This window comes from Vidua chalybeata, chromosome 10 (assembly GCF_026979565.1).
Source record: "Vidua chalybeata isolate OUT-0048 chromosome 10, bVidCha1 merged haplotype, whole genome shotgun sequence".
NCBI classification, from domain to species: domain Eukaryota; kingdom Metazoa; phylum Chordata; class Aves; order Passeriformes; family Viduidae; genus Vidua; species Vidua chalybeata.
In genome coordinates this window covers 167,858-195,837 of record NC_071539.1, presented here as the reverse complement: position 1 = coordinate 195,837, position 27,980 = coordinate 167,858, and the positions used below count along the sequence as shown (strand labels likewise).

At 38.8% G+C, this 27,980-nt stretch overlaps 1 protein-coding gene and 1 long non-coding RNA gene across 4 annotated transcripts in view; one reads left to right on the top strand and one right to left on the bottom strand.

The window, feature by feature from the left end:
- Nucleotides 1–27,980, top strand: part of WWTR1 (WW domain containing transcription regulator 1) — a 45,369-nt gene that overhangs the window by 6,571 nt on the left and 10,818 nt on the right. For all 3 annotated transcript variants that reach the window (XR_008432551.1, XM_053951462.1, XM_053951463.1), the window contains exon 2: nt 17,738–17,874. Coding sequence is in view for 2 of the 3 variants with exons in the window: in XM_053951462.1 (XP_053807437.1) it covers nt 17,738–17,874 (137 nt within the window). In the remaining variant the exon portion in view is untranslated. The remainder of the gene's footprint in view (nt 1–17,737; nt 17,875–27,980) is intronic.
- On the bottom strand, nt 23,915–27,604 carry LOC128792768 (uncharacterized). The gene is made up of 2 exons (XR_008432552.1): nt 27,405–27,604; nt 23,915–24,127 (listed from the first exon to the last, which is right to left on the bottom strand). It is a non-coding gene; the product is annotated as an uncharacterized LOC128792768 (long non-coding RNA).

Here is a 27,980-nt window from a genome sequence, read left to right as displayed (position 1 = left end):
GAGGCTGACCCAGGCTGAAGGAAATGCAGTGCGGTTCCTGCTGTGCTGCCGAGCGTGTCCCCTTGGAAATCACGTAATTTTTCTGTGCCTTCTTTTCTGGGCTTGATTTCAGCATCTGTTCTTGTCCATGAAAAAACTTCTGTGAATTGAAACAGGCAGTGTACAGCAATAAAACTTAAATATTGCTTCATGGAAGTTGTTTCTTGCCATGCAAGCTTATACCCTTTTGTGTTCCCATGGGTCAGCTCCAACTTTATCACCAAAATATCACAGGCAGTTGCTGGTGATCCCCAATTGATTGCTGCCAGCAACAGGAGTTCAAAATCCCTGAAAAGAGTACAGCTTGCTCTTTGAATACACTTCTGCTGCCGGATAGTTTACAAAAGCTAGCTATAGTTTGTACAAACTACAGCAACTCCCCAAAGACTTTTGGAGATAGAACACACAGAGGTATGTGGAAGGCACCTTACCCAGCTGGAGTTTGTTAGATTTTCAGACCATATTTCCCAAGGTCTCTTCACCTGATAAAATCATCTGAACAATGTGGGTTGTAAGTCACCTTTTTGTTAAAAATAATGAAAGAAAAAAAACCAAAATTGAATTGTTGGTTGTTATTTGTTTGCCTAAGCAGCCTTTTGTAATCTTAAGGTAGAAATGCTAAAGTTGTTTTCAGAAGTTTCTTAAAATCCTGTATTTTCAAATGCTTCAGGAATAGAAGTGATTGCCATATGAGAAAGGCTTTGGATTGTCTGCTTAGTCAGACTGTTTGGACAAAAGCAGCTTTTCTAATTTTGATATGTGCTCCATATGGTTTATCTCAGAGCACACAGTTCTGTCATGTGGATGCCCATCTTTGCAGCCTCCTGCCAGTGCCCTCACCTACATTAGGTGTCTCTGCACTCAAACAAAGCAGGCTTTGCATCAGTAAATCAGTGCAGCCTGTGCTGTGTGGGCATCATCATGCAGCTCTGTGGGGAATGTAGAAAAGGTCAGCCTTTTGGAGCTGACAACCAGAATTTTGTGTGGGAATTCTTCACAGAAGGATTTTTTATTTCACATTTGGTTTTGATACTGCATTTCCCATTTCATGTTTTACTCATTCTATTGTATATATTTAAACAGAAATATAAGTGCTTTTGCTTCAGAGATTGAGAAAATATTTTTTGCAAATTAAGCAAAATGAATGATGAAGAAAAGATGATGAAAAGAAATGCCTACTGTTACTTAAAATGTAATTTCTAAAGGTGTAAAGCAGGCTGAATTGTATCGGCATGTCAAAACTGACAGTTTGATGTGAGTAATGTGAAAATTGTGGACCACATTTTCATTTTGAATAAATGTGTGTCCCTGCAACCTACATCTCTAACTGACAGGGCAGCCTTGCCTGCAGGAGGAGTACAGTGATGCCAGTGATTCTTGCCATCCCTTCACACTGCAGAGGCTATACCTGGTATAATGCTCTGACAGCCATTTCTTTGATGAAGACTTTTCCAGTCATGGGATGGTATTTTCACAGATGCTGCCATCACTGTCTCTCAGCTCTGACATTACCAATAGTAGGTTATAATATTAGATAAAGCTTAATTTTTATTAGAAGTGGTGGGGGGCTCTACTTCTTTATTCATGTTCTATAGTTAGCATTTTGATTTTTGTCTGTTACTGGAAGACTTTGTGGAATGGAAAATCAATGAAATTATGCTACTGCAAGAGAGCAGACAATGTAAAACTTAATAACCGGAGTAAATGAGATTTCTAGTGAGACTTTTTACAACTTACTGAAAGGGCAATAGTAAATCATTGATATGTAAAAGAAATCAAGGTTTTGTTAAAGATTCAGCAGTGAGACTAGTCAGTAAAGGTATGTATGTTGTAAAACTTAGTTTTTCAAAGGTAGGAGAGGTCCTGGTTTGAGATTTGTAACTTTATAAAAACCTTAGCAATTTTAATAAGTTTACAACAATAAGTTGTAAACGAAAAAATAGCTCTTGGTATTAACCATGCTAATGCTCACCCAAATATATAAAGAAATATTATTTTAAGCGGACATCTGCAGTGACTGGATAATTCACATTATTATGTTTATTTTCTTTCTGTGGTAGTCTTTCTTTGAGGACAGAGGGAAGATCTCACTTAGATTCCATAAACTCTTTGTAGTTGTGTACATCTTGTGAATTTGGCAAATTTGCTCTGGTGCTCCATTGCCAAACATCTGGCTGAAGTGCTGTGCTGCCATGGCAGGTCCCTGTTTCGTGGTGCAGCGTGGAAATGAGCGAGCAGACTGGCACAACAGAAGTGGTTTTAGGTGCTGTACATTCCAGAAAGCAACTCCTGTGTTGATTCTCTTGTCAAATAATTGCCAAAACTTAGGCACTGGAATGATCCTGGTGTTTATGGTCAAAACATTCATTAAATTTTGAGGTTTTTACATGGTCTTTTCTTAGCAATTGTGACAGATCTTTCTTGTAATAGAGAATTGGACTATAAAGGGCGAAAGACTGTAAGTTTGCAGATAAAACAAACTGGGATGCAGTTAAGACACAGGACCACTGGCAGTTTCCATTTTGTGCTACTTTTCCTGCAGATAATGACACATGTTTGCATTTATTTGAGTAGTTTTGTGGTACTGCCTGGTTTGCTTTACTAAAAGCATGCCTTCTACTGAGGATATTGTCTCATGAACATTTCCTTTTTCTGTCAGGATGGCTTCTACTAGAACAATATTTTCAGTGGTCTTTTTTTATCTTAGAGAAACAAATGTCTGATTCATTTTTCCAGAAAAAACAGGAAGCCGTGAAGTAGACAGACTGGAAAAGAAATGCTTGCTGTTACCTAAAATGTAATTTCTAAAGGTATAAAGCAAGCTGGAAGTAACTCTTTGTTAGATTCTAAGGGGATATTACAGTTTCACTGTAATATTTTTCTCCTATTATCTGAATAATTTTCCTCCTATTATCTGAACCTCATGTGAAGAACAATTTAAGATGATTTTGTTAAAAAAACTCCAAAACCCAAAATACACCTACTTATATGAAAATTTCAGATGAAAGCAGTTTCAGCACGGCAGCATGTATTTTGAAAGCATACAGCCTCTGCCCCTTTGTGAATGATGTTTTCTGTGCCCTTGTTCATTATTACTGCACTGAATCTGATGGATTTTGACCACAACTAACTACTGGTTAAAGCAAGAGAAAAGACCAAATGGGGAGATTGAAGTTGGGAGTTCTTTCTGGTATGTATGAGGTTGAGATCTTTTTTAAATAGAATGACATGATTAATGGATAAAATGTTCCAATTAATTTTAATAAATGGAAAAGCCCTACATATTCATACATATTCATACTCATGGCTTTTTTTTTTTTCCCTGCAGAAATGATTGGTCCTAGAGGCAAATTATTCTCAGATTTGCATGCAGATCTGTTATTATGACCTCCTTGGCTGCTGGAAATATCCACAGACATTTTGCACCTGTAAAAAGTAGAATGACTACATGTTAAAAGGGAAGTGGAGCATTACAAATCCCATACCACACTAATCATTGCATGAGGATTATGGTTCTAAGTACATGCAATCCCAAGTGTTAACTCAGTGGTGAGGTGTTGGTGCTGTGCTGTATCACTGGTTCTAGTCTTGACCTTGCTGTGAATAATCTGGTCCTCCATCCCTATACCTTTGTTACTGTTCTTTTCTCCCTGGGGGCTGTAGTCTTTACTGTTGCTGTAAATAGAAAAATTAGAAATTATTGATAAATTATTCCCTTAGCACAAGCATTGTGAAAATTTAAAGATTTATCCTTCATGTTTTAATACCCGTGACAGAGGGATGCATCCTAAGGAAAAGTCACTATAAAAGACTTCTGTTATTCTCACACTTTTGTACACTGACAGACAGGAGATGAACTTCCTCAGAACTGGAATGAAATAACTCTGTTGAAAATATGTGAATTTCAGTTTTGGCTTCTGCAGATAAGTAAAATACTGTGTGGAAAGATTATCTTGACTTTATAAAGCATCTGTGAAGTGCAGAACCATCAGCATTGCCTCTGTCTTATTTGATGTTTTTTTCTTGATGACTGTACTAGGAACAGCAGAGAAGAAGAAAACTCTCAACTAAAATTCCTCTTGGGGCCATATGGAAAGAACATATCACTGCAAGAATTCCATCTGATACAGACCTGAATTTTTTCTGACTCTGTTGGGCAGGTCCCTGTTGTGGCTTGCATTTTAGATACTGGCAGAAGTATCTAAAAATGACTGTTTACTAGTCATTCAGTTTCCAGGTTTTTTTTATAAAAAAGAAAAGTTGCAAAGGTGTTTCACCGTAGGGTCTTTGAGACAAAGCTATGTCAGTTTTTAAAATTTAATTTATGTGTGACATTTTACATAAACCACAAATTAAAAAAAAATTATGTAATGTTAGCTCCTGAGAGTTTGCAGTTTACAATTGAATTATTTGAGACATTTGAATAACTATTCCTTTGATAGTGTAATTCTAGATGGTATTTGCAAGAATCCTGACCTGCCAAATCATCTCTGCTAGGCCTAAATAAATCTTGAAAATATTTAATTGTACTTTCACATCGTGTTTATTATTTAAAGTAATCTAAAGCAAGAGGATGATCACTTTAAACATAGGTGAGGCATACATAGTTGTTCCTCAGTTCACACAGCTTTTCTGTATGAGGTCAAACCTCAGATATTTGGGTTAACTCTGCCATGAAAAGGGCTACAAATTTAAATCCAGGGTTGATAAATGACATATCTCCTGCTGCTTAATTTGGTCCAGTTTTTAGTTTCTGTGCAACTTTTATTTTGACCCCTTTGTTTTGACAGGACTTAGTGTAGGCACTGACAGACAGAACCTTCCATGAAAATAACAGGTGAACGATATCTTAGGTATTGGAAAATACAGTGACATTGGAAAGAAATAATACCAAAACAGATATAGTGGTCGAACCCACCCCATCCCATAGTGGATGAGTAAGATGAGAGCAGAATTTAAGGGAAATGTAGAAGATCATTTCCCCCCTCCTCTTGGCGTTCGTTGGCAGGGGCCCACGGGCTGCACTCGCGCTCCTGATGCTCTCACTTGGCTTTTGCTCAGTTCCTCCCTGGGAGGAGCAGAGAGATCCCTGCCTGGTCTCCATTCCTGCTTCTGCTGCAGAGATGGGGCTGGAGAGCGGTTCCCTCTGCTCTGCTCTGGCCCTGCCAGGGAGGCAGCTCTGCCTGCTCTCTGTCCTGTTCTCTGTGTGCAAGAACAAAGCTGCACAGAGCTCTGTCACAGCAGCAGCCTCTGACACCACCTGAACTGGGGCTGTGGCTTTAGGGGCATGAACCTGATGGGTGGCTTGAGTCCCAATTCAGTTGTATCCAAGAAAAAAGACTATGATTTTGTTTTGGCTGATGTAAGCTGAACTGTAACCTGCTGTTAATACGCAGGTTATAATCTGATTATTTTTATTATTGTGATTTATGAAACTGTCAACATATAGTTACATTTTACGAGCTAAATTTTTAATAGGATTGTGTTTTTACGCTTCCCTGAACTCAGTATACCAATAAAACATCACAGATACTCATTAAGATGAGAGAACACCTTGCAGGTCATATCTTAATTTGCATTCTCATGGAGTTTCTTTTGCCTCCTAGTTGTTTCTTTTTGGTCAGAGGTTCATTTTCACTTACTGTTTGACTTTGAATATTACAAAGTCTTTGGCCTCTTTTGAAAAACCATAAAGGATTTTAAATCTTTGAATAACAATAAAATACAGTCCAGAAAAATATTTTTGATGTGAAATTGTAAAGGAGGGCAGACATACTGGATTTGTGCAGCTTGGAGAGGAGAAGGCTCAGGGGTGACCTCATGCTGTCTGTGAGTTCTTCATGGCAGGAGCAGAGGGAGGTGCTGGGTGCTCTCCCCATCCCTAGGGATAGGACACAAAGCTGTGTTGGGGAAGTTCAAATTAGACATCAATCTAAAGCTCTTCACTGGGAGGACAGTCAGACACTGGAACAAGCTCCCCAGGGAAGCGGCCTCAAGGCCATTGTTGGTCAAAAACTGTTTGGATGACTCTCAGACAGCTGGTTTAACTTTTAGGTTGCCCTGTGTGGAGTCAGGAGTTGGACTGGATAATCATGGGTCCCTTCCAGATCAGGGTATTATATGCTTCTGTTAAATCTGCATTTATTTAATAAGAAGTCCAGTTGACATACAGGGAGACTGTATTTCAGGTAAGAAACTGGTCTGAAATATTTAATTCCTACTAGATTTTAAAAAACATAGGTACCAGATTAGGTACCAGATTTTAAATGGTGTATTAGGAAATTTTACAGCACTTAGGACACTGCCTTTTAAATTATATTTTTCAGTCAGTGTTGGCATTTTTTGTAGCTATGATGCAACATTTTAGTATTAAAAAAAATCACACCTTTTCTGAGGGTAGCTAACATTTTTCTCCAACCATATACACATACACCCCACACTGCTCCCCAGTCAAAAGTGTATTTGTTAGCCCAGTTAAATGTCTAGGCTAAACATTGCCTGATCAGTCATTCTCTTGCACTCCTAAATAAATAGATTTAGGGCCTGCATCTGACTTGCTAATACTATGTGTAATTTGTGCTGCCTCCATTTCATGGTATTATTCCTTTTGAATACAGCACAGTGTATTCCTGTGACATGTGCCCATCTTCTCATACCAGTAATCCTCAGGCACGTGTTCCTTGCACCCCACTGGAAATCAGTAAGATGCACCTACATTGCTAAACATCTGATATTTTTATACCTTATTCTGAGCTTAAGGGAAGCCTTGCTTATCAACATTTGTACCTAAATCTTAAAAATATTTCTTTTCAAACAGACTGTGTTTGATTGGAATATTACTGCAGTGTCAGAAATGACAGAAATTCCTTATGTTCAGCTAAATCTTATTTGAAATTCTGGTCTCATTTTTAAATTCTCATGTACAGAGAACACCAGTGCAGAGCTGTCACCCTTCCTAAGCTCAGGTCAACTGTCAGTTTTCAGACATCGTTTCTTTATTTTGGAAATGTTTTATTTGAGAAAAGACTTAGTCTTTTAAGCAGCTCCTGCTTTTCATCTGTTTTTCATGGCAAATGATCACATTTCCCAACCATTTGCAAACAGTGACTGTCTGGCAGGATTTCCTGGATACACATTAGTTTTGAGATTTGAGTAAAAGGTCAACTTTCTGAACTCTGGAGATTAGTGTGGAGATTATTTGTCCTGCCTTTTCTTCCATGGGAACTAATCAGCTCATATGGAAGGTAGAAATAGTGTCCAAGAAAAATTCATCTGCTAGCTAATCACCTCCACCATGAATCATAATGAAAAAAAATAATCCAAGTAGGACATCTCCTGACCTTTGTGTACTAAAACTTTCTGAACAGCTGGAACCAATATGTGTGGAGTCAGAGTTTTGTAAGAAACTTCTGAAAAAGTTATTAATAATCTGATCCCGTTTTTGTCTCTTAGAGTGAGGAACTGAGGCCCTCACAGTACATAACTCCAAGTTGTGTGAACAGAGGGAAGTGGATAACTAGTGCTGACTGAAAAGAACCATTTCTTTTAGACCTTTTTTTAAATATTCTAAGCTGATCTTCAAAATTAAAAGTAAGAGGGTAATAAAAACAGGCAAACCAACAGCTGTTTATAGAAATTTGGCCAATTTTAGTTTGTTTCTTGTGGCTCCACTGAAAGAAGTGATGGGATTTTTCTCATGTGCATATGGCTTGTAAGAGATTGAAGCCATAGAAATTTTTCCATGTTGTGAGGGAACCCTCTAAATGGGCAGTAGGGAATAGTAGAGAAGATGTTGATGTTGATAAAAGACAGGGTTTTGTCATTATTTGCATAGAATCCATAAGACATTTCTTCAGGCCCTGACAGTGCGGGATGTGTTTGAGTATCAGAAGCCCTAATAGATTTCTTAATTTTATAGGGAAGAGGAAAGAGCCATGCTCCACATCCCTTAGCTCCAGCAGTTGAGTTTGGTTGATTGCTTTCCTTTTCCTCACCTTCTGAGGACTTACAAAAAGGGCAACATTCTTTTCTACCTTTTGTCTTTTTAAGAATTATGTATCTCCTGAATTGTCTGTTTTCCTTACTGTATTCTCAGTAGTGATTAAATGGCCCAAATGGAGGAAGTAAGATAAGTCCTGATGCATTCAAGGTCATGGTTGTCTCAGCATTCATTTAAGTGAAGCAGATTTTTTTCCTATTGAATTTATTTTGCAGAGGAAATGCCAAAGGCATCCTGATGGCTGCTTTCTCTGCCTGTGGTGTCTGGAGCCTTTTCTTCTGCTGTAGGAATGAGATCTGAAAGTTTTGGGTTTGTAGGGTTGGGGCTGGAGGGGAACAACAAGCAGCTTTGTTGGTTGTTTTTTTAGATAGGTCTGGATTCTCACCCCCTCTGGTGTCTGCAGGAATGTCACCAGTGCCACTGACTCGCAGAGGGGTCAATAGAGACCTGAGTGGAAGGTTTTTTAGACCTTGCAGAAGTGCTTGGGCAGTACAACTCCATCAGGTAACCATGTGTTCATGTCCTTATGTGCCTACTGCACATGGAAAAGAAATTTAAAGTGTTTATTTAACTTTAAACACGTAGGTTTGAAACAATGGTTCTTAGGATTCTGTGATTAATCTGCACCTAATAACACTTGAAAGGATGGCAGGGACCAAGAACCAGAATTTGTGGTTGGATAAAAATAGAAGTCTGATGAATCATGAGCAAGTGAATAAAACTTCAGTGTTTACAGGTACCAGTCACAAAGTTGTTCCTGATGATATTTCAATAACAAATTATTTTCTATAATACTGAAAGATTTGAGTGGCTTGATGTTTTAAATAATTTTAGCTACCTCATAACCACTATTGAGGTAGATAAATATAGACCCAAAGTAATTTTATTCATCTAAATAATTATGTCAGTGATATATTGAATTAAATTTGTTGCCTAAACAATATTTTTAGTTGGTTTGTTGTAACTAAATCATAGGAGAGAATGCTTTTGCATTTGCTCTTTGGCAGACCAAGGTCTTATTTACAAGATGTAAATCTTGATCCGAAGAGTTAGGGATTTGGGTCATGGAGGGGGAAAAAACAATTAGTATCTAGTTTGGCTATGTGTATCTGTTATGCTGTAGCTACTGGCAGTCATATTAAAATATAAATATTGCTGTCTGTGAAGTTCAGTGAACAGAACTTATTTTCGCCTTTTCAGAGCTTAATAAATGTACTGATCTGAAAGCTGAGGTTGTGAGAATGATCTCTGACTGCAAGCTGCAGTACCAGGAACTGCTTTGCACAAATGTGGATATTTTGAGCCAGTGTTCAGTTTCTAGTGAAGGAGGATTGTCTGTTTGGGAAAGGTATTCCTCAAACCAATCTGTGTTATTGTTTGGAAATCCTGACCAAGCAGTTCAAAAGCTTGTAATAGGAAAAAGTTAGAACAACTGCTGTGCATTTGTGGAGGGAAATTCTAGAGACTGTGGTAACAATATTTTGTGTGTCTTTTGAAGAAATGCTGTTCTCTGTATGCTTTCAAAATCAGAAGGTAGATAGGATTGCAGATGGGCCTAATTATGGAGTAGAAAATAGTTTTATTTCTGCAACAAAAACCTTTTACAGAAGTGTACTTGAATATATTGCAATGATCTGAAGCTCTTGACAAGCAATTCTTCAAATTACAAAGGAAAAACAGTGCATAATTGTTAGTTAAATAGCAAAATAGAGCCTTATTGGTATTATGACAATTAATTCAACCCTCTAAAATCTCTGATTAAAAAGGCACCAGTGCTAGAAAAAACTTCTTTTTTTTTTTTTTTTTTTTTTTTTTTTTTTTTTTTTAGTGATTTTTTTTTTATGTTAGTGAACATGCCAAAATGCATAATGCCCTGGAAACATTAGCAGTCATCTTCTGAGAGACTCAGAAACCAAAACATGAAATAAAATTTTTGATTACAGAGGAGAATTCTGAGACTACATTCTGTGGAGTCACACACACATTTCTCTGCCTCTGGCCAGTGCAGTAGAATATAACGTTAGGTATTTTTTCTATAACTTCAAAGGTATTTTGTGTCCTGTTTTGCTCTGGGTTGTTTTTCTATCCTACCATCTGTTCTTGCCTGGGGAAGATTTTCAGTGTGTCCTTATAAGGGCACTCTGCGTTGTTGAAGTGGGAGTTCTTGTTTATGTAGTCATTTCTACTAGAATGCAGAATACGTTAAAGTAATAACAGCTTGTCTAGAAATGCCACCTTGGTAGTCAAAGAGTGTTTATTAGGTTGGGCCACTTCTCCCATTCTTGTTGCAAGACAGCACCAATTTATATTTCATGTGTGCAAGCCCTGATTGTTCATAAATATGGTCCCTTTTGACGTGGCTTTTATACTGGTAAAGTGAGACATTCACAGCAAGACCTTGTGATAGCCCTCTAGCTCAAGTAGAGGACAGATAGAACCTTTCATTCTGTAACCTGTTCAACAGTTTCAGAAACTGCACACATCTGAAAATGTCATGTATTGCTCACAAAAGAATGCTTTGTCTTCAAATTGCTACATATTCCCCTAAATAAAATAAACATAGTTTTAATAAAATCATAAAATGTATCTTTAAATATGAGTGCTACAGGCACTCATCAAGTAAACAAATGCATTAATGCTATTATATACCGTATACTTTAAAAAACCCTAAGAATGTTCTATATAATAGCTTCATTCAGTACCTTTTTTTCCTTTCTCTCAAGAATTGGGATTTCATCCAAATGCTAAAGTTTAAGTTGTCAATAGAACTCAAAGGGTGTTTTGTTTCCATTTGTATAACTAGTTTAATGTTTTTTAAGGCCTCCATGTACACCAACAATGGAATCAGTCAGTTACAGGGGAGCTTAGCAGGACATTCTCGAAGTTCTCTTCACAGCAAATTATGCTGAAACTAATTCAGGAAAAGAGCAACTCTCTTCACTGAAGGAGTTACTTAGCATAGTGTAATAAATATTCAAATGCAGATGTAATGTTCCAGCTTCAAGATCAGAGATGATGAGGAATACGCAGCAGGAGAACAAAGTCCGTGGTTCAATCAGTTTAATAATCACATTGTGGCTCCTTGTTAATGCTTCATGTAATTTTCATGAAACATAATTGGTGTCTAAAAAAGCAAGTGCCATGAATTTGATTAGCTCAAACTTGTGAGCTGGAGTACTGCAGAGTGACACTTGAACTCCCACAGCAACAAGTGGCTGAACTATTGAGTGTTACTGATTTCTACACTCTAAAGGAAAGTGATTGAGAAATACTAGATTTTATATTTGTGTGCTTTTAGTGATGTAAGGAATGATATATTCTCATTCTTTCCAACTGTTAAACAGCAGAAATGGAATCAGGGGCATGCATCTCTACGCTCTTCCGCCTAATAGCTATTTTAGTTTCACGTGTATATACTGAGTACATGATTTTTGCAAAATATTATTAACATTTTGGCTTTGAATAAGGCAAAATTTTGTCCATTCCTTATTAACAGTGAGTAATGTTGGCATATGATTAAATTGCTGAGGCAGCTGTTTGGGCTGAGCCACTGGTTGTTTTGAGGTGTCTGTGGGGGCACCTTGAATGCTTTGCAACAGCTGTGGACACACAGTGGCTGCACCAGATTACTCTGAAGTGCCAGCAAGTGCTTTGGAAGTGCCTGAAGAATATTCAGGCAAAATTCTTCCTTTTCAGAAAGGGAAGTTCTTCATACTAAAACCTTAATATAGCATGTGTCTTTTGATGTCTGATTTTGGTGTAAAATGAAAACACTGCTGTAGGTTTTTATTAATCTCTCCCATTTGTCCCTCCCCTGTCAGGAATCACAAGACCAGAACTGACTGTGAAATAGGCTGACACTGTCCCAGCCATTTCACAGCTGATGCTGTCCTGGCTAAAGGGCACTGTTGAGAGCAGTGGCCTGGCCCTGTCCTCCTCTTTCCAAATATTTTTCTCCATTTCCTTCACATGGGGCTGCAGGCTCAGGCAGATCAGTCTGTTACGTATGTGAAACAGCCAGCAGGATTTGTTTCTCGTGCTGGCCAAGGTGTCCATCCCTCTCCTCTTGGCACCATGGCTGGAGCAGGAGCAGGGACCACGGGGCCACGGGCACGCTGCCTGCTCGGGGGCTGGAACACAATTCACAGGCTTCAGCTGGGACCTTCAACCACCTCATGTGTCATTGATTTAGAATGCAGAAAAAGAGAAGAGACTTCAAACCTGGTGTTATTTGTAACAGCCCAAGTGGCCTTTGGGCTGCCCCAGACATTTGGAAACATCAAGAAACCTCAATATGTTGGGGCACCTGCGCTAAATAGCAGGAAATACACTGTAGCTGTCTGATTTTCCCATCTCAAAGTATTGTCCCATGAAAGGAGCATCTTACCCATTTGTCAAGTTGTATCTTCACAAGGTAGCTCAAAGAAAGGCCCTAGTCCTTCTTCTTCTTTTCATCTGTTTTAGTGCTTGCTGAAAAAAAAGTAGATTTTTATCTCCATATACTTGCATGAAGGGGTGTATGTATTTGAAAGAAGCCCCTCCACCCTACACTAACACCTCTCCCTCCCTGTGATTCGTGATATGCACAGACTCAGAGTGGTAGCTAAAGTCACTGGGAGCCGTGTTTTGAACACAACAGCAGTATGTATTTTGTAGATTCGGGGGCTAGATGTTTCAAAGTACTCTCTGAAAGTGCTGAATACTGTTAAATTTGTTATACCCTTGATCTGTAGAATGGGGATAGCCTTGCAAAACCAAATGGAGATGTCTGAAGTTTCACTGTGATGATTTTCTCATTATCTTTTAAAGATAGTTTATTACACTTGTCACTAGAACGGAGTTTGAAAATTTTACCGTAGTTATGGGATGAAGCTGCATGTTAGTTTAAGAAAATACTTCATAGCACATCAGAAACAGAGCCTTTGAATAGTGAAATGCACTTAGTAAGACAGGTACTCTCTGGAAAAAGTGTGTGATTAGATAATTAACTGTGGTATTACAGTGCATGACCGCAAGGGAATGAAGAGAAGCTAGCACTGAGTTAGCTGGGTTCATTGTGTTAAACCTTCCACGTTACTTTTTTTTTTGGGTAATGTGAATATAAACTGAAAAAAAATTTGAGACAACTGCCAGCCTAATGACATTGATGCTTTGTCTGTACAGTCTGGCAGTAAACTGTTTCTGCCAATCAAGAATTTTCTCCAAATGTTTTCTAGTAGGTTCATGCCAGCGTGAAGCTCATTGTCTTTAGCTGGATGTGATTCAGATCATAATTTAAGTCTGTCCCATTTCCACTTAAGTTTGAATTTAACAGAGCTGTAAACAAGTTACAAGCCATAAAAATTGGGCTGACCTACTGAAATTGCAGGATTTTCAAGCACTTGTAGGAGAAGTGACTGTCTCTTACGTGTTTGAAGGTAGCTTCTACATCACAGGGACTGCTGCAGTCTGCTTAAAGAGTTACAGTTATCAAATGTACAGGTGAATGCATGGCATTAGGACATGGTGCTGTACTTTCTCTGAAGTCTTTTCATGTTGCAATGAAAGCAGAACTTGGCTCTTGAAATTTCCCAGTCTATGGTGAGAGAAGGGGAAAAGCAGCATGGCAAAAGGAAGGCATCCCACTGCATCTAAGGACAGAACAGTGTATTCTCATGCAGTTGTTGCATCACGTCCAGCCTTTCCCAGCAAGAAGGATTCACAAATTCTCTTTCAATATCCAGGAAAACACATAGCATATGTACAGGGTTTTTTATAAGAGGTAATCTAAAATGTTTCTCACCTGTTGATTTCTAGTGAAGAATAAATTCCTCCTGCTTTTGGATTAGAAGGATGGCAGTAACAGAAGTGCATCCCCAGGTCTGCAGAGCCAGCAGGTGCTGGCACAAGGTGACCTTGGGACAGGCGCGGGGCAGTGCTGAGGGTGACAGGCTGTGTTTGCTCTGGCACCAGTTGTTGTGGCACCCCAGCCAGTCCTCCCACCAGTTCCAACAGCTGCCATAAGCTGCTGTGAAGTACCGCCTAATTATAGCATTTTCTTGATCCTCTTGATCCCCCTCAGAGATTCCTGGCCCTGCCCTTGGCCAAACTCAGCACCTAAAGGCAAGGCCCTCCTGGAGGTATGACAGTGGCACCACTGCTGCTGCCATCCTTAGGGAGGAGGTGGTGTTCCTGTGGTGAGCAGGGGGTTTGGAGGTCTCTAAATGTCCCAGTAAGTGTAACTACTGCTGCTAAGCATTTAGGCCAGTTTCATAGTGCAGTGTCATATAAACCCACAAATTCCATTCGTTTCTGGGAGAATTGGACATGTGCACATAGGGTAATTGTTTCTAAAGCTAAAAATCATTCCCATTCACATCTTGCATTTTCCTCACCTGTGACTGTAAGAGACAAAAGATCACATAAAAAGGAATACTAAAGGGAATCTTTTTAAGAAGTAGATGATACTAGACTTTTACAGATGCCCAATATTCTGTGAGTACACAGTTCCCCTTTTGCTGCTGAATCCTGCATGGTGGTGGTTACTGGAATATGTGGGACTTGACTTTGGCTGTAGTTTTACCAGAAATTGCACTGCAGTACCCTGAGCAAGCTCAGACAATAGGCTCAAATGTTGTGTCCCTGAGGTAATTGTCTTAAATTTAAAAAACTTCCCATCTGTATAAAGGCGTATCTGCCACATCACACAGTGTCAGAGCAGTGTGAATGGCCTCTGACTTGCAATACACTTTCTTTCTGAGCTGTTTTTGTTTACAGGGAGCAGAGGGACAAAGAGAAGGTTGGGCAATGCCTTGGCTCTGCTCCAGGAGATGTAAACAGATTTCCCAATGTTTGGCTTTGGATGGCTGGAGGTGCTCCAAGGCAGAGTGAGTGTGGCTCCCTCGGAGGGGCTCTGAGTCAGAGCTGTGCTGTGGTGAGTCACCAGCTTCCCACTCAACAGCAGCTTCACTTTGATGTGGCTCAGTCACAAAACTCAGCCCCTATGTTTAATCCCTGATAAAGTACCCCAAAAAAGCTTGACGTTGTTGATCAAACTCTGTATTTGTGTTATTTCTGGTGATAGTACACTTACAGAATAATCAGTTTGTCTTTCTCAGTTCCCCTACAACCTTTCTAGATTAGTTGCTCTGAATTTGCTAATACCAGAAAAAAAAAAAATACAAAACAAAACAAAAAGAAAAAAGGTCTGAAAATAGAACCCACTGAGATACATTGGTTGTATCTCATTTGGAGTGCATACAAGCAGAAAGAGAATTGGTGTCCCTCATGCTGCTGCTTGCTGATTTAAACTCACTGAGATGTCTTGGCAAGGCTGCAGTGGAAGTCAGGGATTAGAGCCTTGCAGTTACAAAATGTAGGACAAAGCAGCAGCACAAATTCAGAGGAATGCTGACATTTCAAAGCAGGAGGCTGGCACCCAAACAGGAGGTGTTTAACAAAAGCCTAGGGTGCAACAGGCGGAACAGAATCCTGAAGTCCAAGTAAAATACTTAGCTGTTTAGATCTGAGCTTTGGTTTAATTTTTCTTTAATGAGGGTCCACCACTGGGATTCAATTTGCACTTGCTGAATTGTAGCACTGCAGGACTTTATGGGTGGGAATGCCATGATCTGAGCAGGTTGGAGAAGCAGTTATGGTAGCATGTTCTCTGTCCTATTGGTCAGATTCTTGTGTATCCCATTTGAGTTTTTTTATTATTGAGTTTGTAATATTTAACTTTCTCTGATTTTATTGGAACATGTAAAGTTCTTGTTTGCATATGGAGACCCCCATCAGTCTCACTCATGATGCAGAAATAGAAGCTAAAATAGACATCTTTGCTTTTTGTTCTGCTTGTTTATGAATGAAGACCTTGTTGAAAAATGGCCAGCTCTGATAATTAGGATTTATAATAATGAGAGATGCAAAAATTGCTTATGAAAAACTTGAAAGTAAGAATTTTAGTATGGATTTTTGGGGCTGCCTTGTCATATGTTTGAATATGCCTCAAATAAGAATCTTATAAAAGTTACAGAAGTAAGTTGTAGAAGTTCTTTACTTATGTACATAGTTCTATTTCAATATTATAGATGAGGCAACATATTGTTAAAGTTCGAGGCTCTGTGACTTCATGCACTGTATGCAAAAATTCTTATACTTGAAATGTAAGAGTAAAGAGAATAAAAGCTAAAATGTAATAAAAATTTACAGTGACGGGAGAATAAAGTGTTTTAATCCTAGAGAGAAGCAATGGTGAGTGGTTTCATTGTGAATAATAACAAATACTCTAGAAGCTGTGAAGAAAGGAAGCGACTCAGCAGTTTGAGGCTGAGTAACATTCATGTAAAAGTGTGATCTTCTGTTTGAGAATTGTACATTAAATGCAAAATATTAGGAGAAGAAAATGGCTACAGACTGCATAAAGATGTCACATTTTTCTGTTCTTTTCTTTTTTCTCTTCTTGTAATTCACACTATTTTTTGTAATACCTGAGATGTACATCACAATACAGACTGAAACTTGGTTGTGAAATTGGTCTAGTGATCAGCTGGGTGTGGAGTGGTGGCCATGCCACTGGGGTCTGAAGAAGCAATGGCAAGTTTAAGATGGAGCTCAGTAAAAATTTTAGGGTGTTCTTTTATGAAAGTTGGATCAAAATGGTTTTCCAGACACAGAATGTTTAAATTTTTATGCCTCTTGACATGTTCTTCTTAAAGACTTACCTCTTTGTAACAAAAAAGCGAATAGAGAACCCACTCAAGTACAGACAGTGACCTGGTTAGCTGGTTGGGCTTGGAGCCAGGCAATCCCTTGATAGATACTAGACTAATGATTGCTTTAACATTCTTCCTTTTTCTTTTCTTGTTTCAAATAGAATTACATGCTCATCCTTAAAGTGCTTCTCCTATTAAGTTTCTTACGAAACAGATGCATTTCAGTGTAAACTTTCAGCTGCAACAAAACCATAGTTCTTTCAACGCTGAATTCTGTGGCCAAAAATACTTTACAGTGATCTTTGTTATTGTTACTTCACTGTAAAATTTATGTGGATTTGTGCATGACTCCAATGTTTTCGGGGGAATGCATGTATATGAAAATTTGCATACTGAAATGGTAGGTATGTTGTTAACTGCATTGCAATAAAAACTCTTAGTGCCTTTACAGAGAAATTGGTGATTACACATGAGTCATGAGGCTGCAATCTGCCTGGTTTGGTAGTGGGAATATATGCTGGTATTCTTGGAGACATATAGAAAGACTACTTTTCATAATGTGGAAAGCAAGAAAGCAGTTGGGTTTGGCAAGACAAATACTTGTCTTTTCAATACTCAGGAAAATGACCATTGCTGAGTGAGGAATGGCCATATATTGAATAGATAGGAAAAGACTAGTAGGACAAGACTAAACAACTTTCGGACAATTAAATAATCTGAAGATGAGTGTGTATTACATATTTTCAGTGTGACAATAGAATTTTCCAGTTGTTCAAGTAAAAGTAATTATTCAGCAGTGGAGCAAAAAGAAATTAGAACAGCAGGGGCAGAAGATCAGAAGAAAAAGTGAGCAACCAGATGATAGATAATTTCAAGTGGGTAAGGGGGAGATGACAAGGGCAGATGTGGAATAAGAAAAACAAATAGGACTTTCATGACATTATGCTTAACTGTCAATATAATATACCAGGTATTTTATGTTAAACTTGTATCCTTTTTTTCGCAGCCATATAGAAAAAATTACAACATGGCAAGATCCTCGAAAACCTATGAACCAGCCGCTGAATCACCTTAGCCACCATCCTGCAGCCACGTCCACACCGGCACCGCAGAGGACCATGGCAATGTCTCAGCCAAATCTCAGTGAGTACTGGATGGCATCTCTGTGGTGAAAACACAGAAGAGAGAGGAGAGACATCTCCTGATTTGTTTGTCAAAGTAATTTTTGGTTCAAGAAGGTAGCTCTTACTCTGCTATCAGACCTAACAGTATGTTCTCCCCTTCATTTACTTAATTTTCCTCTCTGTAGACATGGCAGCAAGTGAATTTTTACTGTTTGAGGTGAAGTTCTAATATCTTGTGGTCTATTTTAGAGCCTCCATGGCTTTTTGGCGTAGTGTTAGACATAGAAAAATAAGTTCTGTCTGTGCTTTTCTGTTCTGAGGTGGTATAAAACCCTCACAAGCCCTCCATATCATGTCAAAGCTCTTGGATAGCTTGTCTACAGTTATTCCTGTGTTCCTTCAGGTCAGAAGGTGTAGCTGGTTTGCTTGTTAGTTTGTTTATGGTGGTGGGGCTTTTGCATAGTGAGGTTCTGCACTGGAAGCAACTTGCAAACTACTAAAAAGTCTTTGCAGTATGAATTACCCACAAAATTTTATAACTGGTGTGGTTCCCTTGCTGTTTCTGATTAGCACTTCAAGTGTAAATCTAATTGTCAACTTACATAAATCTGATATTGCCAGATTTAAGCCTTAGTGAAAATAAAGCCATTAAAACTCAAAAGTTTTAAAGAAAATTTGTAAATGGAAAAAAAAACATTTTCACATATAATTGAGAATTGCAAATAATCCCTATTATTTCACTTCTGGAGCTTTAACTTTTCTACTACTCAAGAAGATGAGCTTACAGGCTCAAGATGTTAAAAGGGAGACTTAAAAACACATAGCAGTTTCTTGTTCTGGTTAATTTTTGGTAAGTTTATCTCATGATTTCTTGATTGTCCACTTGCAGTGTGGTTCATGAGTGCTGTCTCTTCACATGCCAAGAAAACGCTGAACATTTGTCTGCTAGTAATCACCAACAGAAGTAGTGCAATATTTACTTTGGTCTTAAATTTATAAGAAACACCTAGGACCTCTGAGGTAATTAGCTTCAGTTCTTTTTTCTACCTTTGTCTCATCAACTTTGTATGCTTTGCTTGCATACATGCAGTAAGAGTGTTGGTTACATTACAAGATTCAGTGGGCAGTAGCAAGCCGCAATGTGAGAGTGAATATCTGCAGAAGAAACCTGAATAAAATCTGAAAGGTTAGGGTATCTGCAGCGTGTTGTAGCACATGGTGAAACTAACAATTGCTCTGCTGTGGCTTCAAAGCACAGCTGTGTGTGGGTCAGTCTGTTTATAGCAGTGCTGGAATGGCTGAGAGGTAAGAATAGGACAGCAGGGGTTTTGTTCATACCAACTCCTCCACTTATGTTAACATCTGTTACATTGTCCCTTGTTAAAAAACAGCAGTGCCATAAGTCAGGACAGTGTACAGAATATTTTTCCCCTCAGTTTACTAGTGGAAGTGAATGAAAGCCAAATCCTGGATTAAAACACATGTATACTGAATTTTAGATGAGGGTCTTTCTTGAGATTCAAAGGATTAGAAATAAAAGTCTATACCTAATGAAAAGTCTGCTCTTTATATATATATATATATATATATATATATATAAAAAATATAAAGTTCGACTTTTTGTGTAGGTGTATATGCAGTTCTTGGCATAGTGGTTCATATGTGTGATTGAATTTCCCACTAGAAATAGTATGTAAAAATCTGCACAGTATCCATATTTATTTAATGCCGAAAACATTCAATCAATATGTCTTGGTGAACTTTTTCTCATTTTGATGGCTTTCAAGGGCACACAAAATGTGACACTATTTTATTAAAAATATATCTTGTAAGATTTAATCTAGAAACTCTGTGTATATGCATGTATATACACACAGGAATTACACAGAAAGAGTGCAGTAATCTGCACAGAGCACTGCAGCCTCTGAATATTTCACGTGGCAGTTTAAAATACGTGTGACAGTCATTTCCAGTGCTAAAGTACAATGTCCCTATTTTTAAATTGCCATAGCCAAAAGGAAGGGCCTTGGTGCTCCCCTGTGCTGGCAGTGCAGCTGCCCAGCCCTGCGTTCCTGGCTCTGCTCCCTCGGCAGGGAGAGCACTGGCCCCGAAGGGATGGAACCCACAGCTCACAGAGATGACAGGAGCAGTGGGAGCTGCATCCATACCACTCTTCTGGCCCTAATTTTGTGACCTTGCAGCAAATGAGTCTGTGCATCTGTCTTTTGCCTTAGTTTGTTTGGTTTTGTTTTTTCTTTGTTTGTTTGTGGTTTTTTTTTGTACGGTAGGAATTAAAAGAAGTTTTTCTTTTGAAGATGTGCCACTTAAAAGGATTTAAATATTTCAGGTCTGCACACTGGTCTGCACTTCCAATTATTAACACATGTGTTTTCCTTCTAGTTCTTATGAAGAGGAGGAAAATATGGTTTGTTTTGTACAGCTTGTTGCTTTGGTTTATAAACATTCAGCAATATTTGCTGGGAATTGTACAAAGGCACTTACAAACATTTTATCAAAGCACACAGTGTGACTAAGGGATACCAAATCATAGTATGCTTGTGTTGGAGGCATACAAAAGCATGTAGTGAAAGTTGGTTGAAGTTAGTAGTCATACTTTAAAAAACCTGCTGTATTTTTCTAGCTTTTCTCTTACTATGGTTTTATGTTGCCTATTTATGAGCTATAAGGGAACTCTTCATTAGTGTTAGTTTTCACACTGACATTAAAAGCACTGCCTTTTAAATGTTACAGAACAAAGGCATTGGGTGTTTTTTCCTTTGATTCATCTTGTTGAATTTACAGGAAAGTAATATATACTGGGTGAGTTTCTGTGCTCATTTATACATCATGACTAAATTCAGTGACATTTCATGAATGAAAAGGAAAATTTGTCATATAGATTCAAAACATGTTCATGCAGGTTAGTATATATTTAGACTTGTTCAATTTGTTTTTTTCTTAACATTTTACCATCGTTGTTCTTCTAAGATGATTTGTAGATGTATATACTAAGGAAAGCACAGCATTAATAGGAATATTTTGTGTATGTTTTGTTGTTGGAAGCAAAGGGAAAGTGATCAGCCTCAGACTGAAGACAAGCAGAAACAGTGTATTTCTTGCATCTTCAGAAAATTCATTTAGCGTGATGCTGATTCTGCAGAGATCCTAATTTTCCGCCCATTCTAAAACAGAGTCTTTTCCAGCTGATTGATAAGGTATTACCTATCTCTTACCAATCAACTATTGCAGTAGACTCAAGGGCCATTTGTGGAAGGAGGATTACTCTCAATCCCTGTTTCAGTTGTCAGGCCGAGGTCCATGAACAAGGAGAGGGACCCGCTGTGCTGAAGGAAGGAGAGAGCAGCTGCAGTGCCCCGAGCTGAGGGTCGCACTCTGCCTCAGCCTGAGCTGCACACGCCCCTCTGCCTTCATGGCACTCCCTGCTCTACAAACACTGTGGAGGATGATTTTGGACTACATGTAGCAAGATTTAGAGGAAAAATTAGGTCCTTACAGGAGTTTCTTTTGCAAGATTTTTTAAATTAAATGCTGCTTGTTTTGTAGTCTTTCTCTATTCTACATTAAGCAACACTCAAAACCATTGTTATTTCCATCCTTCTCCCTTCAAAGTGTTTTAAAGAGATTTCTTTTGTGATTGTACTCTTCATGCAGTGGGTAAGCACAATCTGGTCTTCATTTAAATATTTTCCAAATTTAACAATTTGCAACTTACTTTGCCATAAAATAATGAACCCCTCTAATAGTATATACATTTTCTGTATAATTTAGCTTGAATTTATATGTGAGTTCCTTAAAAATCTCATACAAAAAGAACATACTATCTGCAAAAAAATCTCAGAAGACTTCTTGCCCACCCTGTGGTACAGCTGGATGTGGGATTTGGAGCAAATAGCAGTTGCAGGCTGCGAGGCACAGTTACTCTACGTCCCGTGTGAGTGACAGAAATGTGTGTTAAGCAGTGCCCAGAGTTTGCTGGTTTGAGAGTTTTGGGCACTGCCACTTCGTGAAAAGCCTCTGAGTTTGTTTAGGTGTGGATAGGGGCTTTCAATTTATCTAACTGTGGTTAAAATTGGTGTTTGGCCAAAGCCCAGCCGGGGGGGTGTCCCTGATGCTCACCACGGTCCCCGTTGCCTTTCTTCACAGTGGACACTCCAGCAGCAGCAATTACAGAAAGGTGTAATTGTAAGGGGTAAAGTTCTCCTTTATCCCTTCTGGTAAAGGAGAACTTGTGTGATTCATCAGACTATGCACAGAGATGGGATTCATGGGCAGAAAGGGTTTTAAATGCTGTAGTTACTTATGACCTAGCTGTCAGGGAGGGAGTGACAAGGTCTGGAGCTCAGGAGCAAGCTGTGTCCATGTGGATCTTCTACTTAGAACTGAGCCTCTTCTATTACCCTCTCTGTTTTCTCCCTTGCAATGTATTATTTTCCATGTAAGTTTGTACAAGATGGTCTTTCACGGTCCCTGCTGACTGGGGCTGTTCTGCAATGATGATTGATATATAGTATCTGTTGGCCCAGATAAGGCGGCCTTCAGAAAATGTACCTGAATCACTTTTAATTCTGTACACTGACATAGTAACTTATAAATATATAATCTCTTAGGTTCTGCCAAAATGAATTCATTAATATGCACGTTCGCAGGGAAAAAATCATAAATAGTGTTACAGTTCCTGAGATTTTCAGTGTTTCCTGTACTCTATCTATATCTGGAGCAGATTGTATTACTTTATCTCTGTGATACTGGTTTATCAGCTGTCTGCTATTCACATCCTCAAGGAGGTTTGATTAGAACCTCATTAGTGGACTCATTCAGGTGTACTGAATGGAGGGATAGTTGCTGGGAGATCAGTATTGATGCTGTGAGCTCACAAAGGTGGAGATGCCTGTTCTGAGGTAAGAACTTCTTTCCTGGATGAGTTTCCACACACGGCTGAGGCCTTGCACAAGTTATGGTTGTGTCCATCATATAATAGGTTAGGTGGGAAGGGGCCTTGTAAGGGCTCTAACCCAGCCTCTGCTGAAAGCAGGGTCAGTGGTGGGACCAGAGCAGAAGCTCGGGACTTTGTGCACACAGGTGTAGGAATCCTTTGTGACAGAGAAGGTGGTCCTGGTGCAGTTCTCGTGTTCGTCAGGAAGGAGACTGGCACCATGAAGGAAATGGATGTTCTGTCATCAGCACTGAGTGGAGCAGTGTGAGAACATGTCCCACACCCACGCACACACACAAACACTTAAGAATGGAGAATAATTTCTGGCAGAGGGAGAAGGGTGCCACATGTATTTTAGTTTGTTCTTGACATCCCCACTTTCACCTGATCAGATTATGTGTAAATACTGACTATAAGAAAAATAACATGGCTCATCTCTGGCAGAAGCTGGTAATATTTATCTTCATATTATAAATCAACCAGTTCAGGCAGAAAACAGGGGAAAGCCTGATGTTAATTTGTTTAGGGTCACTGTATGCATTGATCCTGAGAATTCAACCACGTTTACTTCTTGTATCAAACTCCAGGTGAAGAATTATTTAATTCTTAGTTTTCCCTTCTGAAGAAGACAACCTTACCTCAGAAGGTAGTCTGCCAAGACCCACAAGCAGGCATGACCCAAGTGATACAAGCAGAATGGCTTTCACTATTAATTCACTGGTTCTCTAAAATGTAGGACATTGGATATTACAGATTAGAATTTTTTATTGTGAAGAGCCTTTGACTCTTGTTATTTAATAGAAAATCATCCATGAATAGAAGAAGTTTAGCTTTCAGCTGTATTGGTAATGGTATTTCAAATGGGTCTGGACAACTGGGAGTTATAGCTCTTTACCTCTGCTTTCACTTTTTTTAACGAGCCAGGAAATCCAATCAAAAAGCCAGTGCCAAAATCCTGTCTAGGAACAATAAACACATGAACCAAAGTTTCCATATCCTGCCATGATAAAAGAGGTGTAGCTACTATTGTTTAAGGATGATAAAAGGCAGTTTTGGTAACTATGTCAAAGCAGTCTCTGGAGATAAGAACACAGAACTCCCAAAGTGTTCAAAACCAGATGATATGTATTTTAGTGTTCGCTAATGTCCGTGAAGAGTGTTCACTAATGTCCAGGATTTTTCAAGTCTTGGTTTGCCTTGGCTAGAAATGTGTGACACTGAGAGGAACATGTTTTTCCCTCTCTGTAGTCCATACCCTCATACCACCTGCGTGGTGGAAAGGCTTCCTGTTCCAGATAATTTTTAATTACTGGATATCCTGAAAGAAGCAAACACAATTCAGTCAGTGTGAATAATCTTGGCACCTGCTTCTGATGATTACTTTCTGAGACCTGAAAGCATTATAGAGGACTTGCACGTTCATCTGTGGGAATGAGTGTTTTGTGATACAGCTCTCAAAAGAACGAGGGGATTTTGGTAGTTTGCAATTAAAACCTCTAACAAGTGATTTATTGGGCAGATTTCAAATGGAGTAATTTATTTATGTTTAAGGACAGTGATTAATAGGTACAGAGTCTAATAGGAAGTAACTTTAGTATCAGGTAAATTAAATCAAAGGACATATGCCTTTAAACCAGCAACTGACCATCTAGTAAATCTGAAATGCTAAACTTTGATGTGTTCAACAGAGATGTTGGCATCTTTTCAAATTCTAGTAATTTTTAATTTTGACACAAAGAAGTTCCTGTTGGTGTAAGCATTTCCCCTCAAGGTTAGTAATCCTAACATGTGCCAGTGCAAGAGTGGAGGGTCATTTACACAGTTTCAAAGTGAATGAAATGTAAAAGCTGAAGATTGCATAAAACAAAAGTAAAGATAATTTATTAAATATTTTAAATCTAACAATCATCAGTAATTAATCATTAGCATTACAGCTGTCCACTCAAGCAGCTCCCATCATCACTTTGTGTTACTGATTTATTGTTAAAGTGCTTGCAGAGTAAATCTCCAATCTTTTAAATAACTTCCTGCTAAATCATAGCTTTGATGTTGCACCTGCAGGTTGTTTGTATTGGTTTTTTTAGTCTTAAATCACCGAAGACGGGAAAGATTAGTTAAATGTGAACATCACAGACCATAAGAGTTGAAACTGTTGAGAAATTTCTGTATAGCTATTTTCAGCTCAGAAATCTGAATAAAGGAGTCTCTGTGCACTGGGATAGTGCAACTTTTTGCTTTAATACTTTACAGATTTTTGGAACAAAATGCACCAGAACTGAAAAGCAGCATTTTTTGCTGACCTTGTTAGAAGGCTAATGCTTCTTTCTGGGAAATAAATGAAACAAGCAGTTCTTTGTTGGCTGAAGTGGAGTGAGAAAAGGAGGGGAGCCCAGTCTTTTTTTCTTTACAGTGTCGTGACTAAGTCAGAACTGTAGTATGGCTGGTTTTTCAGTTTTTGGGCTTTTTTTAACCTTTGTAGACATTTGTTTTTCATCAGACTGTGTTGCATGAGACCTGGCTTTGGCTAGTTCATTGGAATTTGGTTCTGGGCTGCCTATAAACATAGCAGAAAGACCCACAGTTGCATCCAGACACTTCCGACAAATAATAAAAGTAGGTGCAATCAGTTCAATGCATATGTCAAAAATGATTGACACTTGCATGTTTTGGCTTCTGCAACTTGCAGTGTCTCTTGTCCACAAAATAATCCTTGCCTAGTATATATCCAGCAAAGTCATCAACAGAAAGGTCTCCTACAATGTCAGAAAACCTAATTCACTAGGATATCATTATTAATTTAAAGGCAAACAAAAGCAATAAAAGAAGGTTTTTATTTTTCTTCTAACTGGAAAAATAAAACCACATAGGTCTAATGATGTAAATGAAATAGTTGCAATTTCATGGACTGCAATGGAAGTGTGGTCGCATAGTTCAGGTTTGTAACTTAGCTCCATGGTTTTATTTGCTTTCATTTGGGCTGGATAATTGCATAATGGCTGTTTACTGAAAGACTTACTTCATTTTGCAAAATAAATTAGGTTTTCCCCAAGAGAAGTAAATTTAAGGCCACCCTGATTCTGTCTGCTGTAATGACGATACTTTTCTCTTCTTATTTTAGAGCCAGTCTCCTTTACCACAGAGTGGTAGATTTGAGCTTCTGAATATTTTTTTTCTTTGCAGAACTTTAGAAATGTTACACTGGAGTCCCAGACCCTGCCTAGTGAATTGAAGCTTACTGAAGACCAATTGTTTTTTCCTTTAGTAACTTTTTGACCTCTCAAAACCAGCCCGATGGTCCCAAGGCTCCACGGAGCTCTGGCTGAGAGAAGATGTCAAGGGTCCCTGGTGTGTCTGATGGTGTCAGAGTGGGGTCTGTGTTGGGCAGTCTAGCTGGAATGTGAACTGCAGGTTTTTCTTTTTTAATCCAAACACCATTATGTTCCTCATACCATTCAAATACAAATTCAGAGCTGAAATATAAATTAAAGCAGGCATTACTAAAACTTCATAAATAGCACAACAGATGTGCATATGATTATATCACAAGGAGCAGAGATTTGTAGGATGTAACTGACACAAGACTTTGCTTTCACTGGGCTTGTTCAGACCATTAACAAGAAGTTACCCGCTGTATACCAACCCACTTTTACTGCCTGGGTTCAGTTCTGGTTCAATTGAGCAGTCCCAGGAAAAGCACTTAGCTTTTAAAATATTTTTCGCAAACTAAGCTCAAGTATATATACCACAAGGGTAATTTGTCCATTGTTGGAATTCTATTTGTTCTACCAGTGTATTTAAAGATTCACTATTAATTTGAAGTCTAGACAGTATGAGACCTATCAAGCATGCTTAAAAGTATTCCAGATACAATATTTTTCCATTTTTCCTATGCATATCATTGTAACTCTACCATTAAGAAAAGCAACTTAGTTTATTCAATTTTTTTTCTTGTTGCTTGAAAAACTAACACAGTGAAAATTGGTAAAACAGTAAAAAGTCTTAGTCCTGTAATAACTGTATCATCACACTTTGCCACACTTCTTTTGAAGAGGCTGGTGTTCTGCCTGGGTGCTGGGGCTTGCCCAAGTAGGTAGGGTTGCAGGACAAAATCTACCTGACGCTACCTATAGTGTTGCATATGAATTTGTATTAAGATCTAGTCCAGATCTGATAGAATTAGAATAATTTGGGTTGGAAAAGCTCAAAGAGGAGCAAGCCTAACCGTTAGCCCAGCACTACCAAGGCCACCACTGACCCAAATCCTCAAGTGCTACGACCACACTGCTTTTAAATTCCTCAAGGGATGGATCACTGTCCTAATCAGCCTGTGCCAGAGCTGGACAAACCTTTTGGCAAAGAAATTTTTCCTAATCTCCAATCTAAACCTCCTGTGGGATGGCACACTGGCATCAATCTGCAGTACTCTCCAGAACACCTGCTTCTGGAAGCAGGTTGCAAAGATGGTTTGGATTTGCCTGGATGCTTTCCACAAGGTCCAGAAGGATTTATTAGTGTGGGCTTTGCACCACCTACAGGTAGTAAAGCTGCCCTTAGATCCAGATTGGCTCTGGAGATACCCCAGGATTAATTCTCACCTGGTCCATGCAGCTAGGCCTGATCTGCATCAGTAATAAATCTAACCTGGGTCCTGAACAAACCATAGAGCTAAAATGTTGAAAATTCACTATGTTTCACTCCTGGCTTGTCTGGAGGATTTCAATGCTGGACGCTATTCTTAGTACCATAAACAGGAAGAAATTTGTCTTGGTGAGTCAGGAGTGATACCTTCTGTCTTGAGATTACATGGCATCCTATTAGCTTTGTGACATGTTGGCACCAGAGTGACGCACAGAGAGCTGCACAGACTTACAGTTTCTTTCATAGCAGTTCTATGAATAAAAATGTCCATCTCACAGAGAATTCTGCTCCGATTTATAGTTTCTGAATTTGAACAGAAAAAATTATGTTGATTTAAGAAACATTAACAATCTAAGCAGCATTAACTTGCTCAGCAACAGCCTTCTGTCAGCAAGTGAAGGGATTTGCCTCGGTATAACTCAGCTTTGCTTATCAAAGGTCCTGTTTCTAACCCTCCCGTCTATGATGTTCTTCCCCTGTCAACCTTGAGAATATCCTACCAAAGGTGGAGGACTGATGGCTCATATCCTAAC